Consider the following 15,807-nt stretch of genomic DNA (forward strand, 5'->3'; position numbering starts at 1 on the left):
TGATTTAGATACCTACACCGATTTATATTTTACAAACATGTATATTTTTTTTTTCATTGATACCTAAGTAATTATTTCAAACCGGTTTTCAATAGTTTTTTCCATTTTGTAAGTTGCACTAAGCGGCAGCTTCATTTCAAAACCGAATTCGCGGAGTGAATTGAGAATTGAATCGATCCGACGCTTGATGACGTCTTAGAGTGGTGGGGAGAACCAGTGACGTCATGTCGTCTTCATACTAGTACAACTAAATGTCGAACAGATAGGGAGACGTCAATACCGCACTTTTCAAATCAGTGTATTTAGTTCATGTGAGGTTTTTTGTATGAGTTGGGACAACAAGATCAAAGAAAATGTTTCAAAGTGCCAGAGCCTTATGCACCGTCCTCACACTTGGCATCGTTATAGTTGAATGTAAGTTATTTTTTAATGTGCACTCGACTGTACTTCTTTGCTGTCCTGGGGCCAAAACGTCGTTTTTTTCGGTACCAAAGTCGTTATGTAACCTCAGCTCTGCCGGCAGCACTTCCGTGCTTGACGCAACAAAATCGATTTAACCTAAAACTAATTTTGTTTTTATTATTGGAAAAGGTCGATATTAAGGTAGGGAATAATCAGGATTGATGAAAGGTCGCTGGAAACAGGGGACTGACCGGGCTAGGTGCCAGGAGGAGGCGTCCAGCTCCTGACACAATTATTTTTTGCTGGCACCTGCAGAGCTTTCAAGCCGAAACGTCACAGAAAGTCCCGATCAAAATCTGTCACAATTACGAATTTGTCGACTTTGTAATCAACACGAAATACTTGTGGTGTCTTTCCGGTTGTTTGTTATTTGTCTGGCATATCGTAAACAGGGGCCCGGATCGCCCGGACTAAATTAGCCGGCGACAACGGCTCCGCTCATGAAAAGGATTATTTATGCTATTTAACGGGACTCGTTTCACTAATTTCCCAATATGTTATCGATTCTGACAAAAACAGGTTTGTGTTCTAGTCTGTTTTCATAATTAAATTATGTTCGTAAATCGCGTCCTCGGCGACAACTAAAGGCACTTAAAATAATGGTCTTAACCGCAGCCAATCGATAACTCCTGAAAGGTAATCAACGTAAAGTTTGCCGTTAATAAGCGACCCATGAGAATCACTCGATCCGAATGAAAGTTCGCGTGATTATTTACAACAAACCGCAAATCCATTTATTCGATCTTAAAACTGATCCGACCGTGTCGGATCCAACGATAAACCGCGACCTTGACATGGTATATTTATTGGTAACTTTATACGCCATTAAAATTGAATGACATTTTTCTTATGACCGGCTGAACGGGGCCATCCGGGTGCAACTGAACTGCGCACAAAACTCATTAGATCCTTAATCCAACACTCGAACTGCGCTCAAGAAATTTACTCTACCTGTACTGACCTTTACAAACACCTAAACTGCGCTCAGTATCCAGAGGGATTCGAGAGATGATATTGATAAAAACACGTTTTCCATATTTACCCTTTCAGTAAAACTAAAATTCACAAATAACTTAGTTACTTGTAATTCCCTTATTTATAATTTTTTCTCAACTTCTTACCACTCCTTCCAGCGCCCAGTAAACGTTTTCTGAAAATTTTTATTGGTCATCGTCTCATCGTCCTTCTCGGTTCTCCTATCTGAATGTTCAATGGACAACTATTTAATCTTTTGACCTCCCGATAGTTGATAGTTAAATTCTTTTTGGAAATTGAAAATGTTGGTTTATGATGCTGCTTCTAATAATTCCGCCGACAAGTACCTACTTTCGGTACGTACAATTCTCAAACAATTGGTTAAATCCCATCATTCGACGTCTATTTGTCGCCGTCCTGTGGCAAAACCCACAGGAGGCAACGTGGAACCAAGTAAATGTATAATCAATTTAGTAAGTACCTGCATAAGTGCTGAGCGCAGTTCAGTTGAGGATTAAGCAACCCTTCTAATGACCTGACTACCTGTTCCTAATCTGTGCGCAGTTCGAGTGCCTCCGGGGCCATCCAGCCCCGGAGAGGGTCAAGAGAGATTGGAGATTGTCAATCGATCAAAAATGACGAGCAGAATGTGGAGCGCCGTGCTTTTGGCCGAGTTTAACACCCCCATCACGGGACTTTCTGGCGACGCTTCTCCCTTGTTTTAATCCGCCTTTAACGGGGTTGCATAGTCTGGTTCATTGGATTTTCCGAGAGTTTCCGCGCTATTATCCTAGCTCAAATAAGGGGCACGTGTTGAGCTTAATTGTTGCGTCGCATTGAGGACGATGGTCAAAATGGGAGTTTTTGTTTGTTTAGGTAACGCCAGGTATGGGATGGACCATGATCCACGGGGCAGAGAAGAAATCAAAGAATCCATCGAGTGTTACGAATGCAATTCCGCATATGATCCTAGATGCGGCGATCCGTTTAATCCTTACACAATAGGAAAAGTGAACTGTTCCATGAAGAGACCGTTAAATCATAATATCAAAGTACCGCCGACGCTTTGTAGAAAGACTGTTCAAAAAGGTAAGGCAGCTCGTGTAAAAAACAATTATCTTACATGATATTGCATTCATACATACACATTTTCAATTTGATAATTGAAAACTGGAAGGTCTTTTATATAAATTTAAATCACATTTATAACAATAGCAATGAGTTCATCTAAAAATCACAACAGTGATTTGTGAAAATACTTTCTAGGTTTTTGTTGTTGTTTTCTTTTTGCAAGCCATTAGAGAACTTATTTTCCTTTCAGTTTATTATTTAACATATTATTCAACATATTTATTAATGATATGAACGAAGAAATACCGGGTTATGTCCACACAATCATTTATTACGCAGGTGATACCATCTTCATTGTAAGAGAAAAAGGCCAACATAATTTAAAATCATATAAATTAACTGGTTGCAACAAAGCGAACTGATTATAAATATTATATTAATAAAGAATATTATTTTTAAAACATGCAAGTCAAATCGCAACACACACGACATACAGAGAGATACCTATTAATGATGAATGGGTTGAGTTAAGTTTATACACGAAGTGTCTGGGTGTCATAATCGACGGCAGTTGCATATCGATAGTTTGATTAAACAACTAAATGATATTTGCTGTGATATTGAGATGTTAAAAAATATTTACCAACATGGAATATTCGTAAGATTTATTGTGGAGTATTTTTATTGAAATTAAAGTATGTGATTAAATTTTGAGGATGTTGTTTCGGAATTGAAAGAATTTTTATTGTGGAAAGTGCGCCCCACGCATCTTGATATTCCGTTAAGAGAGACGACAAAATAAATTGCTTACGGTGGCAGCATCATTCATTTCATTCATTTATTTAAATGTAAAGACAAATATAAAGATTCCCATTATCACAATACAAGATTTTATAACAATTTTGTATTTCCTAGGCGTAATTTAAGTTTGTCAGAAAAAGCTTCTTGTTACGTTAGCATAAAATTTTACAAAAGACTATGTGAAAAATTAAAATAAAAACGTATAATGAAGATATTTAAAAAAACTTTGCAGGTTATTGGTAGAACAAAAAACCTTACGCTGAAGAAGAATTTTTAAATAAGTAATATAAATTTAGATAGGAATTTTTTGTAACATACGTAATGTTCATTTGACTTGTTTCAACTCGCTGAATTTTATATTCAGTTGTGAAATAAAATGTAATATAAAATACATATAAAAAGGGATATACGGCAATGGCGGCTCGTCAGGGTAGGCAAGGTAGGCACCGCATGCTATGAGTGACAAAAAGTAAAAGTAAAAAGCTCTAGTTAACTTTTTGCATTAAAATTCGATAAAATCTATTGCTGCAAAACGACGCAAAGTGTCACTTTCTGCAAAATTCACCATTGTTCCTGTCCAAAAGCACCTAGATACATTTAAAAACAATCGACTTGTGTAAAACTGATTAGAAAATTGGAAGAAATGTGTCTCACTTTTATTGTAAGGTAAATTAAAAAAAAAAAAACATTTTTTAAGTGTCCGTGTTTTTTGTCCTGGAGTGTATTATTATTATTACACACCGCACAACAATTATCGCATAACATACATATGTTTATACATGTAAAATTTGAACTTTTACTTAATTTTTTTTCTGTGTTATCCTTCCGAGAATAAAATTGTATAAAAGCCATATTGCACATATCAACCTAAGGAGTTACAGTCACTGATTGATTCGCTCTAAAGAACGAGATGGTTTTGCAATGTATTGCATACAGTCAACAAAAATTAACATCACCAGCGCAAAAATCAATTATCATTCCAATATAGGGTTAAAATCTTCTTAAAGATTAAATTTAGCTATTCGTACAAAGTGTTTGCAGACCATTTGCTATACAGGGTGTTTCTGAAATACGTGTGTTAATTTTAACCAGTGAAAGAACTCGCCAACTTATGAAACTTTTCTCTATAACATTTTGTAAAATTCGTAAAAGTATTCCAAGATTTTTTGCCCCACAATTTTTACCAAACGAGTGGTTTTGTGTGATTAACTAGTTTCCATTTTGTGTAACCATGAGAATCTAAATTTTGATTATTTATTTTTTTCTATAACAATGGTACTTTTTAACAAAGCTCTGTTTCTATCACAACAGAAAATTTTCATCCTTACCTATAGACGGGTATACACTTTGATGGTTAATTTATTCCAAATTTTAAATCAATTTGTATTGCTTTTTCGTAAAAATGTTATAGAGAAAAGTTCTATGATTTGGCGCGTTCTTCCACTGGTTAAAATTAACACACGTATTTCAGAAACACCTGTATACTTAAGAAACAAAGTTATGCGATAATTGTTGTGCTGTGTGTATTTTGCTTTTTCCTTGATAGAGCGTTGCATACTTTGGATATTAATTTAATAATACTGCCGTTATAGATATCATGCCCCTATAGAAAATAGTCGATTAAATTAAAACTAATCCATTAAAATTCCAAAGTAAGTACCGTAGGAATGACTTTCCTGATGAGGTGGTTGTACACAATTTTTGGTGGATCCTTATGACTTCAATCTATATTTCTAAGTAATAAACTTGTGTAAGTTTCATCCGTCATGACAAATTTTTCAACAAATCTAAATTTGCCTCGGAATTTACTTGTCAGATGTGATTCTAATTTTGTGTTACTATTTTCTGTGTCGTTTTTTAAACCTCATTCATTCTGCAAAATCCTATCTACACTACCTGCAGCAAAGCTATAAATTTAGGATAAAAAATTCATTGTGACTTGTCGATCGTGGACCAAATCAATGTTTCTGTTCTGGAGTTTCTTCCACCTAGGTAATGTATGTTCGTAAGATTTTCTGCGATGGTTAATTTATCTGAAGGAGTTCCTAATGAGTTGCTGATATATTTACTGTGGCTAACGTAATTTTCCTTATACAGTGTACAATATGCATATTTCATTTTTGTCTTTGTAAAGCAAAGACATTTAGCATTAGAAAAGCTTTGTTTTGCAATGAAACAACTTGAAAAAATCTCAAGAGCTTCTACTTTAGAAAAATTTAACAGTCAATTTTTATTTTTATAAATGCAGAGTTGTTATCTCTTACACCCAAAATCCAAAAAGTACATTAATGTCATCGGAAATTCCTTTTCGAGAGGATTTCCCTTGCTATTCAACGTGGAAACGCTACTAGCATTCGGGGCACTTTTCCAGATTCTGCATTATTAGCGGAAATTTTTGTATTGTAAACCAAAGATGTTATGTGCGTAAGTTGCTTAATTATATTTTATACATAAAAGTACAAAGATTTTGGAAAAAATGTGTTTTTTAATAAGTCGGATCATGTTTCAGGAAAAAATCTACGTTTAAATGTATTAAAGTTAAAGCAGTTATTTTATATTTTATTAAGGTTATTAAAAGTTTATGGAGCTTGTATCTTCACGTTACACCAAATAAGCTTTCTTAGTTTTATTTACAAGATATTAAAAGTTTAATGTCAAATGTTAATTTTAAAAAGAAACTTAATATGCTGGGAACAAAACAAATTCTTATTTTACCTTGAATATATGTATTAGTGTTTTTACATTTTAATCATATAAATTTACATTATGTTTATATTATCTTTTTTGTTACTTTGTATTCATATTACATATTATGTAGAACAACTTTGCACACATCTTGATTAACTTCGCTCTATAGAAATTTACAATAATCAACTTTAAACTTCGATTTTAGTACTCCTGCTTATCCTGTGTTTTTATTTTAAGGCTGCTCCCGTTTGATAAAAAAATGCATTCGTTAAACTCTAACTGGAAATAAACTAGATGACGATCTCGTATCCCTACTTTACAGTAAATAGGCTTTGTCAGTTTTATTTACAAGATAATAATAAATCTTTAAATTAATGTCTTGCAAATATTTTTAAAAATATTTTATCGTATCATTAACGATTATGATCACTTCATGTTACACATTTATTGATAATTATGAAATCCATAATATTCGGATAACTCAGCTTCCTTAGTTACTTATAATACGTTAGTTACTCATAATAATACATTAGTTACGCGTTCATAATACGTTAGATACTATGATACGATAAAGCTTGAAATATAACTCGAACAGTATGGGATTTAAACAACGCTCGGACGTTGTGCAGGTGACTCGGCTAATCGCCTCGTCGCCTGGCAACGTCCTCGCATATTATAAATCCCATAATATTCTCGTTATATTAAATATGCCAAATAATTATTATTATATCGTACCCTGAGATCACAAAAATAATTGAGTAACCCATGACATAAAGCAGTTGGCAGCACTAATGTAAATATACGGAGTGATCAAGAAACTAATTTCAGGTTGTTGGTTTACTTGACAGTTATCTGACGTAATATTTTAAAAGCGACAAAATGGTAGGATATGAGACTAAAAATTAACGATAGAGAGAAATTAAATTTGAAATACAGAACAACTATTTTTACTTGTAGTGTCAACTCGTCAACAATGGGAGGTTACTCCAGTTGTACCAAATAAAATTCAATATTAACAAATCAAACAGTCCTTGCTAGTAGTATCGGATAGCAAAAAAAAACTGGTACAGTATGTTACTGTAGACACTTCCAAACTGAGTGAGTTTGAATGAGTTTTGATAGTGTCTATAGTAACATATTGTACTATGCCGGCCAAAAAATTTTGGCCGTCATTGACTGTCAATTCAAAAAAAATAATTGTAATCCGTACTTATTTGTCATCATGATTACCGTCTTGATTATGAACGTTATTTTTTGGGTGGTGAATTTCAAAACTCAAAATTATTTTGTCATTTATACTACACAGAACATTTACCTCAGGTTATCTATGTACGATTGCTCTAATTTTGTTCATTAATGTCGGATTTTTGGAATATCTGAGCTGCAAACAGTTTAAGTTGATTGTCAAAATGACAAGAATCGAAAGTAGGGTTACAATTCCTAAAGGTTTATTTACACTTTTCTTGAATGTCAAGAAAGTGACGGCCAAAATTTTGTGGCCGCCATAGTACTAGTTTTTTTTGCTATCCGATTGTACATTTATTTATGCTTTTGCAGTACTATTGAAGTGGTTAAAAAATATTTAGCAACATGGAATATTGCAGTGGAGCATTTTTAACCAAATTAAAGTATGATATTAAATTTTGGGGATGCTGTTCGAGAATTTAAAGAATTTTTATTGTACAAAAAATACGTCCTACGCATCATCGTGCATAGAAAAATTTAAATTGTTGTTGTCAATGAAACACATTTAAGTCCTCTAACCTCTAAACTTCAAACAAGGAAACGAAAAATTTCAAAAAATTGTTAGAAACTGTAGCAACAATAACTTGTTACAGCGAATGTATTAAATGTATTAAACAAGACTTGTAAGATGTAAGTACTTTCACAAATATTGGGCCATAATACTATACTATTATACGAGTTTAACAAGACGTGTATTATCACATGAGTGTGTTTAAAGCATGACGAGCGTAGCGAGAAGTGCTTTAACGGAACGAATGTGATAAGACTTCTTATTAAACGAGTATAATATACTATTTTATCTACTTTGCTTTACTAATTCCTGAAATTTCAGCTGTTCAAGTTTTCATATTAGACTAGGGACTTTCGCGTGGGTTGGTAACAGACATTTTTCACAAAAATGTAAGGTTATTTTACTAAATTTACTTCGTAGTTTCACTGGTTACCTTGACGCCTGACGTCAAACGGCTGATTTTGCCAATATTACAAAATCTAAAACTTACCAAAAACAGTTTAATAATATGCTTCATTATTAAACTGTTTTGGGTATAATAATGAGCCTATTTATAACTCAAAGTAGATAAATAATATTTTTTGCATATTGTAATGAAAGTTGCTCTTTTTTACACGAAAAATCGTAGTGAAAGTAACACTTTTTTACACGACAATTTAATTCATACACTAAAAATCCCATAAGCAGCGGTGTTTTTGTCATTATGACAGCGAAAAAAGTTTGCCCTAACTTTTCCAGCGACAAAACGGAACCTAACTTTTGAAAGCGTCTGATTCTAGTAGGTCTGCATCATAGTGATTTACGTATTCATTAAATTGTCTTACCGAATTACACTTAAGCTTTTTTTGTGTGTCGAAGTGAACTTGCCATTTATAATTCGAGTTTTGTTGTCTCGCAATTAAACTTAAAAAACTGCCAGAAAAAATTACTCGTCCTACGGACTTGTAATTTTTTCAGAGGCAGTTTTTTTCGTTAAATTGCCAGACAACAAAATTCTCATTGAAATGTCAAGTTTATTTTGACAAATAAAAGCTCTCGTGTAATTATAAGTGAAAAATCGTAGTGAAAGCAGTACTTTTTTGCATCATTTTATTCCATCTCCTTGGAGATGATTGTCAAAGCATAACTATTTTTTTTTTGTAATTTTTCATAAATCCTTTTAGACCAAATTTCTCAACTTAATACATCGATATGCAAAAAAATAGTGTGTACAACACGTTATGAAAGTCTCTTTTTTTCACTTATTAACTGCAAATTCATGAAAAAAAGTATGACTTTCATAACTAGTTGTACAAATAACTACATATTTCATGTTGGGGCTGTCGGATCTATAACATTCAAGACGAATATCTTACTTAAAATTTAAATCTAATTCAAATTATAAAGTGTGTTGTAACGTGTGGGTGCTTTACCGTTTTCTATTTTTACCTATCGTATAAATCGCCGTATAAATATGTTGTAATAATATAAATGTATGTTAATCATATACACTCTTGGGCCACTAATCCTGTGATAACTATCACAAGTTTGAATATTCAAATAACAACGTCGATTTCAGTGAACGCAATGAGACTCTTTGCCATACACCATAACATCATTGGCGCAATTTTCACCTTGTCATGTTTCCAACCTTCCGTACATTTTTAACACGCTGAGAAACTAATTTGTCCCCAAACCTACATAAAAGTAAGTTCATTTAACCTTTCCCACCAACAAGTACTCTGAAGACTAACCAGATCAATTTTTTTTTAAAGCAACTAATACTACTTAGTGCCGCCTTCTGTTCTTCCTGTAGACCTGAAACTGATCAATTTCCAATCCATTTTCTCCGGATCTCACTTGCTCCTGCACCCGGTGACACACATTTCAGTGATTCATTCAATTTAATGTGGCTAAATGTGGCGTAACCCAATTTTTTTCACCACCTTGACTCCACGTAAATACCAAAATATTAACGTGTCCAAATGTCATAGGAGTATTATCCACTATTTACCCAAATGTCAGCAAACACAACCGCACAGGCCGCATTTTCTCCAGTTTTGTGCGTGTCGTGCGGCCACAATCGATAATCCACAGTCAACATGGCGCCTGCACGTGCCAGTCACGTGTCAGCAGCACGTGCTCATTACGCTCTTGTTAAAAGACATGATGACGACGCTCATTAGCTCACCCAACTTGTTTTTCTTTGCAGTTCAAGGAAACATTCGAGTGATCCGGGGATGCGGATACATTCCGGACGACAGAGACGACAAGGCATGTCTGGTGAGAACGGGAACGCACGACGTGCACGTCAGATACTGCGCCTGCAAGCACAGTCTCTGCAACAGAGGAAGTGTCCAGTCTAGTCCGTCTAGGATAGCTTTAGGAGCAACCGTATTGGCAATAACGAGGCTAGTCCAGAAGGCATAACTCTAGGAGGGCGCCGAGGAACAAAGTCGTCATATTTTGTGAACATACCTTAAATGAGCTAGGCGAAGGTTACACGCACAACGTCATTGTTCCAACTCACAGGTTATTTTTGGTCTAAAAGGAAACCGAGGTTTAAGGTTGTCGACAAAATATGAGAGGATACAAGAGCCTATTACTTTAGTATTTACGTTTCTTAAAGAAGTATATTTTGGCTAGAATAAAAAGACAAGGAAATCGATCGATATCCTTCTGAGCTAAGCTTTGTAGATAAAGACAATGACTTTGAATTCGTTCAGGCTAAGCTACCAATAATTAGAAGGAAGATACTGCAGCCTGCTTGAAGAGCGGGTTTGTCCATTACTCTAGTGTAAGATAGTGTTAACTGTAAACCATGTAAACTCTGGGTAACTTTATCTATATAACTTTGAAAAATAGAGACTGCCATTTGTTTTGAGTTGGTCGAGCCTTCTCACCAAAGGGAGATAAATTTGCATTATCAGAGGCAATAACACTCGAACACTCTTTAAATCGAACACATATCTTGGTAGTAAGATACTCTCCTTTCGGTGAGAGTTGGCTCGACGGATGAGGATAAAATGTGCAATCTAATATCGCAACGCTCTCGCAGACAAATCTTTCGTTGAACGTCACATGAATGTCGTAAAATTTCTACATGTCTCTTGATAAAATAAAATAAAGAATGTGTTTAATATGCGTGAAACACTGCCAGTCTTGGCCGGAAGTGCCATACTAGTAATTGCTTGTCCGCTAGGTTAAGTTACAAAGAAGTCGTCTTATGAAATGTAATTTATTAGAATTGTTATAAATGCACTATAACTATAACATTGTAACTACGCTACAGTGTGTTGGAAAATTTATTTTTGCAAAATTTTACACCACGACACCGGCTCATATTTTCTACACTGGACACGTACGCTGTCAAATAAATTTCCAATACACTCAGTATTATGCCTTTGAAAAGAGAAATGCCGTTTACGTAAGTGTATTTTTAGTACGTTTATTTTTATCAAGTACAAAACGACGATTACAGAGTTGAACTAAAAATCTATTTATCAAAAGTGTAAATAAATATGAATTTGTTTCGTAAATGAAGAAATTTTAAAAACTATTCATGTTGTGAAGAACACTTTTCCTCTCTACTGATACAGAAGGGATATTTTAAATATAAAAGATGTTTAAATGTGTTTCTCGTGGAAACTGAATATACAGTGTATATAAGGGTAAAATACAATAATTGGATCTATTTCGGGTCATATTTTTTAAAGCGTTCATTTTTTGTTGAAAATGCTGTGCACGCTGCTGTTTGTCATTGTACATGTTCTGTATGTCAAAATAGAATTCAAAATAAACATTGTTTCACCCAACAGATTTCACTTAATAATAATAACACAACACATGGGAGAAGCTAACCCGGCGCATCCACCATAACTCTCATTAAATTTTATCCGGCATGTTTGCTCACCGGAAACTTCATAACTAATTTATAAACACAATTAAAACGCAGCAATTATGGCGCACTAACGATGTGAAAATTCAACACAAACGTTGTTAAAAGTGATCGCGAAGTTGCAACTGAAATTTCAAGATATTTTACACTAATTAGAAGCGACACGTTTTAAGTTTGAGGTTATGTATTGTTCAACACTCAAGAGTGTTGGTAATAAAACGAGTCGTTATGTAGGCATGTTTATTTTACAATCACAAAGTTTTATAAATATTGCTGTTCGTTAAGATTTAAAAAAATTTATACACAGTAGTAACAGTGTTTTCTAGCATAGAAAACGTCGTAAAATTCTATATGTACAATTTGAGCTAATATCTATCATCCTTTAACAGATCACGCATTCGTTCTACGAACCGATAGAAACGTCACTTACACAAAACATGCAAATTAAATTGGAAGATAACATAATCGATGTCTAATTAATCTTACGTGGCTACGAAAATATACAGGTAAAAAATGAATATACAAATATACAGGTAATTACAAACGAGTAACTAAATAATTATGAGCAAGTAGTAAAGCAACATATTGCATAAGTTTAAGTACAAGGAATAGATAAATTGCACTTAACGATAAGCAAAATGCAATAGTACGGTATACACATGAGTTAGTTAGTAAACTGGATGCATCGTAAAGTTCACTTAAAAATATACATTTGTTATTGTTATGTAATATACAAAAAATATCTTTGGTATACTTATCTAAAATTTCCATTCATAACAAATTTATTCTTTCGATAGTTTTATCATTAACAATTTCCTCTCGCCATAGAAAGCTGAGCTACTCGACAAATAATGCGGATCGACAAAAATAAATAAATTCTCCTAGTAAGTAACAAAATGTGGAATGAAAGTAATAAAAAAAGAACACAGACATGTTTTACATATTATCTGGAAGCGCATAGATGATTAAATATTTTTTTCACAACGGCAGGTCTGACTCTTTCATCATCTTCGACAGTGAAATGTTTCCCTAGACAACGAAATTTTGAAGTTAGTTGACACTGAATCAGAAATTTTGAAATAGATTTAAGAATTGACATTTTAAAAATTGCGTCTGATCGACTCCTGATATGTACACTAGTCTATATAATATGAAAACCTGTCTCGATATTCAAATACAAGTAATAAAAAATATTCATCTCGTCGGTGTATTGCACGTACGATTGCGCAGAGTCTTGGCCTTTCATTGCTCGTGATATCAATATGATATGTGTCTGGTTTCGAGTCGAGTCACTTGTATTTAAATCGCCTTCGGGGTGAGTAACAGGTCTGTAGTAATAAACTGTACGTTCTGATTAAGTTTTAATCAATAATTCGGTCAATTAATTTAATTGTCTAGACAATGTACATGTAATTTCGGCGTAAAAATTCCTACCAAAAACGAACAGTGGCATAGTGAAAAAAATTTCGATTGATACAGGATTCAGTCTTCTCTTTTACAATTCAACTTATTGAAATCACTAGAGTCCGACGCACTATTATACGTGCGTCGCCATAGTACCTCTCTTTATCGTTGCCATATTTGAATTTGGAACTATGTATTGACTCGTTGGCGAGTTCGGCAGCCTCGTCACTTGCGGCACCGACCCGTTAGCACCGTTCGCAACCACCGTGTTTTGTATGTTCGCACTGGAAGTCATCATAGCACTAGAACTGGCTATCCGCGAGTTGTCCCTCGAGTACGGCGGCGGCGCCGGGGTGGCCGCGGGGTTGGCCGTGTTGGGGGTGGGCAGCCCCACATTGGGGTTCCGCAAGTAGGGGTTGCCGTAGGTGGCGCTGAAACGCGGGTCTATGGAGCCCATGCCCGGCAGCCCCCCGTTCGGGATGCTCTGCGTCGTCACCAGGTGGATGTCGGACAGGTCGTTCAGAGGGAGGTTCTGACCCGACACGGGGATCTGGTGCGCTTGCAGCGAGTTCAGCTGGAGGCGCGTCGACTGGAGGCTCTCTCGGCCGGGGTCCAGCGACGACGAGATGGGCGGCTGCATCATGGGGGGGTTGTAGTCGCGGGAGTAGTCCACGTATGGCACGTAACCGTTGTTGTTTTGGCCGTCCTGCGGGAAAATCGTTAGATCTGGGTGGAAATCGGGTGGTGAGGCTTACTTTTGGCGGAAAGCTGGGCTCGGTGTAATCGGCCGAGTATCTGTAGATCTCTTGCCCTGAAACATTGACGGGGCCAGCTAGTGGTACACCTATTCGCGTTATAACAGACTCACTTCCAGTCTCTGATTCGGCCCCTGGAATATAATCCATATCACAGTGTACATTACTATTCGAAGATCCGGTGCGAAGATCGAGTTTCAAGTCGGAGATATTGGAACTTCTGTCGGATTCTTTGCATTGTTTTTCTATAGTGTTGGCATCAGCTGCAAATATGTAGATCAGTTATACACCTACGTCAAACCTTAAGTATATGGGACAACTTTGAAGCTCGGATTGAGTGAAAAATACAGATCGGTCTTTGGTGTACAACTTCATTAATATGAATTTTTTCAGTCAAATAAAAAATAATTAAACCTTGTGCTTTTCCACTTTTTGTATTGTAAAGTTGGTATTTAATGACGTAGACAGATGGACGCGTCAATTCACTTTAAACAAAATGGACGTTTCGTCACATTTGCAACTGAAACATTAACTCTCATCAACACAATAAATTTAAAACGGTAAGAGTAATAACACGGCTTTGAAAGAAAATAATTATTGTTGTTTTTCAACTGAAGAGGAAGAATTTGTACAATATGTTGTGTGATCGTAGAAGACGCCACCGACGCTTTAACACTTTGGCTACTACGGGAGTATTTTGAAAAATGTCCCCACAAACTACGACATTTTTTGTTTGTTTATTCATTTGCAGTTAGAAAGGTGACCTAGGCGACATCTGTAATTTTTTTTCGAAATGCTTCACCAATCTTTACTCACAAACTACGACAAACTGCGACTATCGAGAATCCCCTTGTAAACTACGAAAATCGTGTCCGTACAGGGTACAAAGTGGATCTAAGTCAGTCGTAAAATGTGTACCAAATCTGACCACATAGTTTGCAGGTAAAGGTCGAGTGTGTACCAAAAATGGTACACATAGTAGCCAAAGTGTTAAATCACCTCCACAGAACATCACCTCTTTAAATTTTAATAATCTAGCAATCAGCGTGGAAGGTGCTACCAACCCAATCGTAAAAAAAGTTACCAAGGTTAAATTATTTACTTTTTGAAGTGAAAACTTCTTTAGGCGCACTACATACATTTTATTCCCGGGCAGTGAATTAGTTTCATACGACACGGTAAAATCGTAACGCAGATCAGCGCAAATCGTCCGCAGAACGACACGGTTAAGCTAAAATCATGGGAGTCGAGATTTTTTGCGGAGCGAGCGAAAAGCAATCAACTGTGCGTCACTTGTCAGTTTTCAATTTTCAGTGATAATTGTGTTGTGACCTGACTGACCTCAGTGCAGAGCTGCAGGAGTAACTGTATATATATATATACAGAATATTTCACGAGTGATAATAAGCCTGACGTAATTTAAAATGCAACCCACACTATATTTCCGAAAAAAGCTGGCTACTGACATTAAAATGTCCGGCTTTTTTTGAAAATGTATTGTGGGTTGAATTTATTATTCCGTCAGGCTCGTTATCACTCGTGACATGCCCTGTATAGTTTTATATAATATAAACAATAAAGACACGACAAATATTGTAAGTTTACAGATGAATGTAGGATTTAATACGTACCTACCTAATTCTCAATTATATGGCTTCAACAATTCTCAATTCATCTATTGGAAAAATTAGTGTAGCAAAATGTGAAGAGGAAAATGGACAAATTATCATAATACAGGGTACTGTAAACTGAAAACTTGTGTTGTGTTCAATATCATCGTCAAGAAAATAAAACTTAAACATCCAAACCTAACCTCACAAATTTTGCCAGAGTGTACCTCTAAAAGCGGGCATATTTTCAGTTTCTATTGAAAAATACAGATTTTTTACATTAATTATTTATGCCTTGCTCCTTATTCCTCCAAGTACTATTATCCATAATGATATATTTTTTATAGAATAGGAATAGGTACATAGAAATATTTTCAAATTTGATGGCGGAAACAAAAGACTGAGAAA

General features: G+C 35.2%; 2 protein-coding genes across 9 annotated transcripts in view; one reads left to right on the plus strand and one right to left on the minus strand.

Annotated features, from left to right (window-relative positions):
• The first annotated feature begins 22 nt into the window (after window positions 1-22).
• Window positions 23-11,547, plus strand: LOC138126616 (UPAR/Ly6 domain-containing protein crok-like). Its single transcript, XM_069042411.1, has 3 exons — window positions 23-414; window positions 2,314-2,526; window positions 9,945-11,547. Exons 1-3 carry the CDS (start codon window positions 354-356, stop codon window positions 10,160-10,162), a joined length of 492 nt encoding a protein of 163 aa, XP_068898512.1. The 5' UTR covers window positions 23-353; the 3' UTR covers window positions 10,163-11,547.
• A 309-nt stretch (window positions 11,548-11,856) lies between these two features.
• The window catches only part of LOC138126562 (irregular chiasm C-roughest protein-like), a 104,998-nt gene continuing 101,047 nt past the window's right edge, over window positions 11,857-15,807 (minus strand). For 6 of the 8 annotated variants that reach the window (XM_069042371.1, XM_069042380.1, XM_069042358.1 and 3 more), the window contains 2 exons: window positions 13,790-14,052; window positions 11,857-13,740 (listed from right to left, as the gene is read on the minus strand). In XM_069042371.1, coding sequence (XP_068898472.1) covers window positions 13,168-13,740; window positions 13,790-14,052 — 836 coding nt within the window. In that variant the 3' untranslated portion in view covers window positions 11,857-13,167. The remainder of the gene's footprint in view (window positions 13,741-13,789; window positions 14,053-15,807) is intronic. The other 2 variants (XM_069042392.1, XM_069042384.1) reach the window with 2 other exon arrangements.

The sequence above is a fragment of the Tenebrio molitor genome, chromosome 1 (genome assembly GCF_963966145.1).
Source record: "Tenebrio molitor chromosome 1, icTenMoli1.1, whole genome shotgun sequence".
NCBI classification, from domain to species: Eukaryota; Metazoa; Arthropoda; class Insecta; order Coleoptera; family Tenebrionidae; genus Tenebrio; species Tenebrio molitor.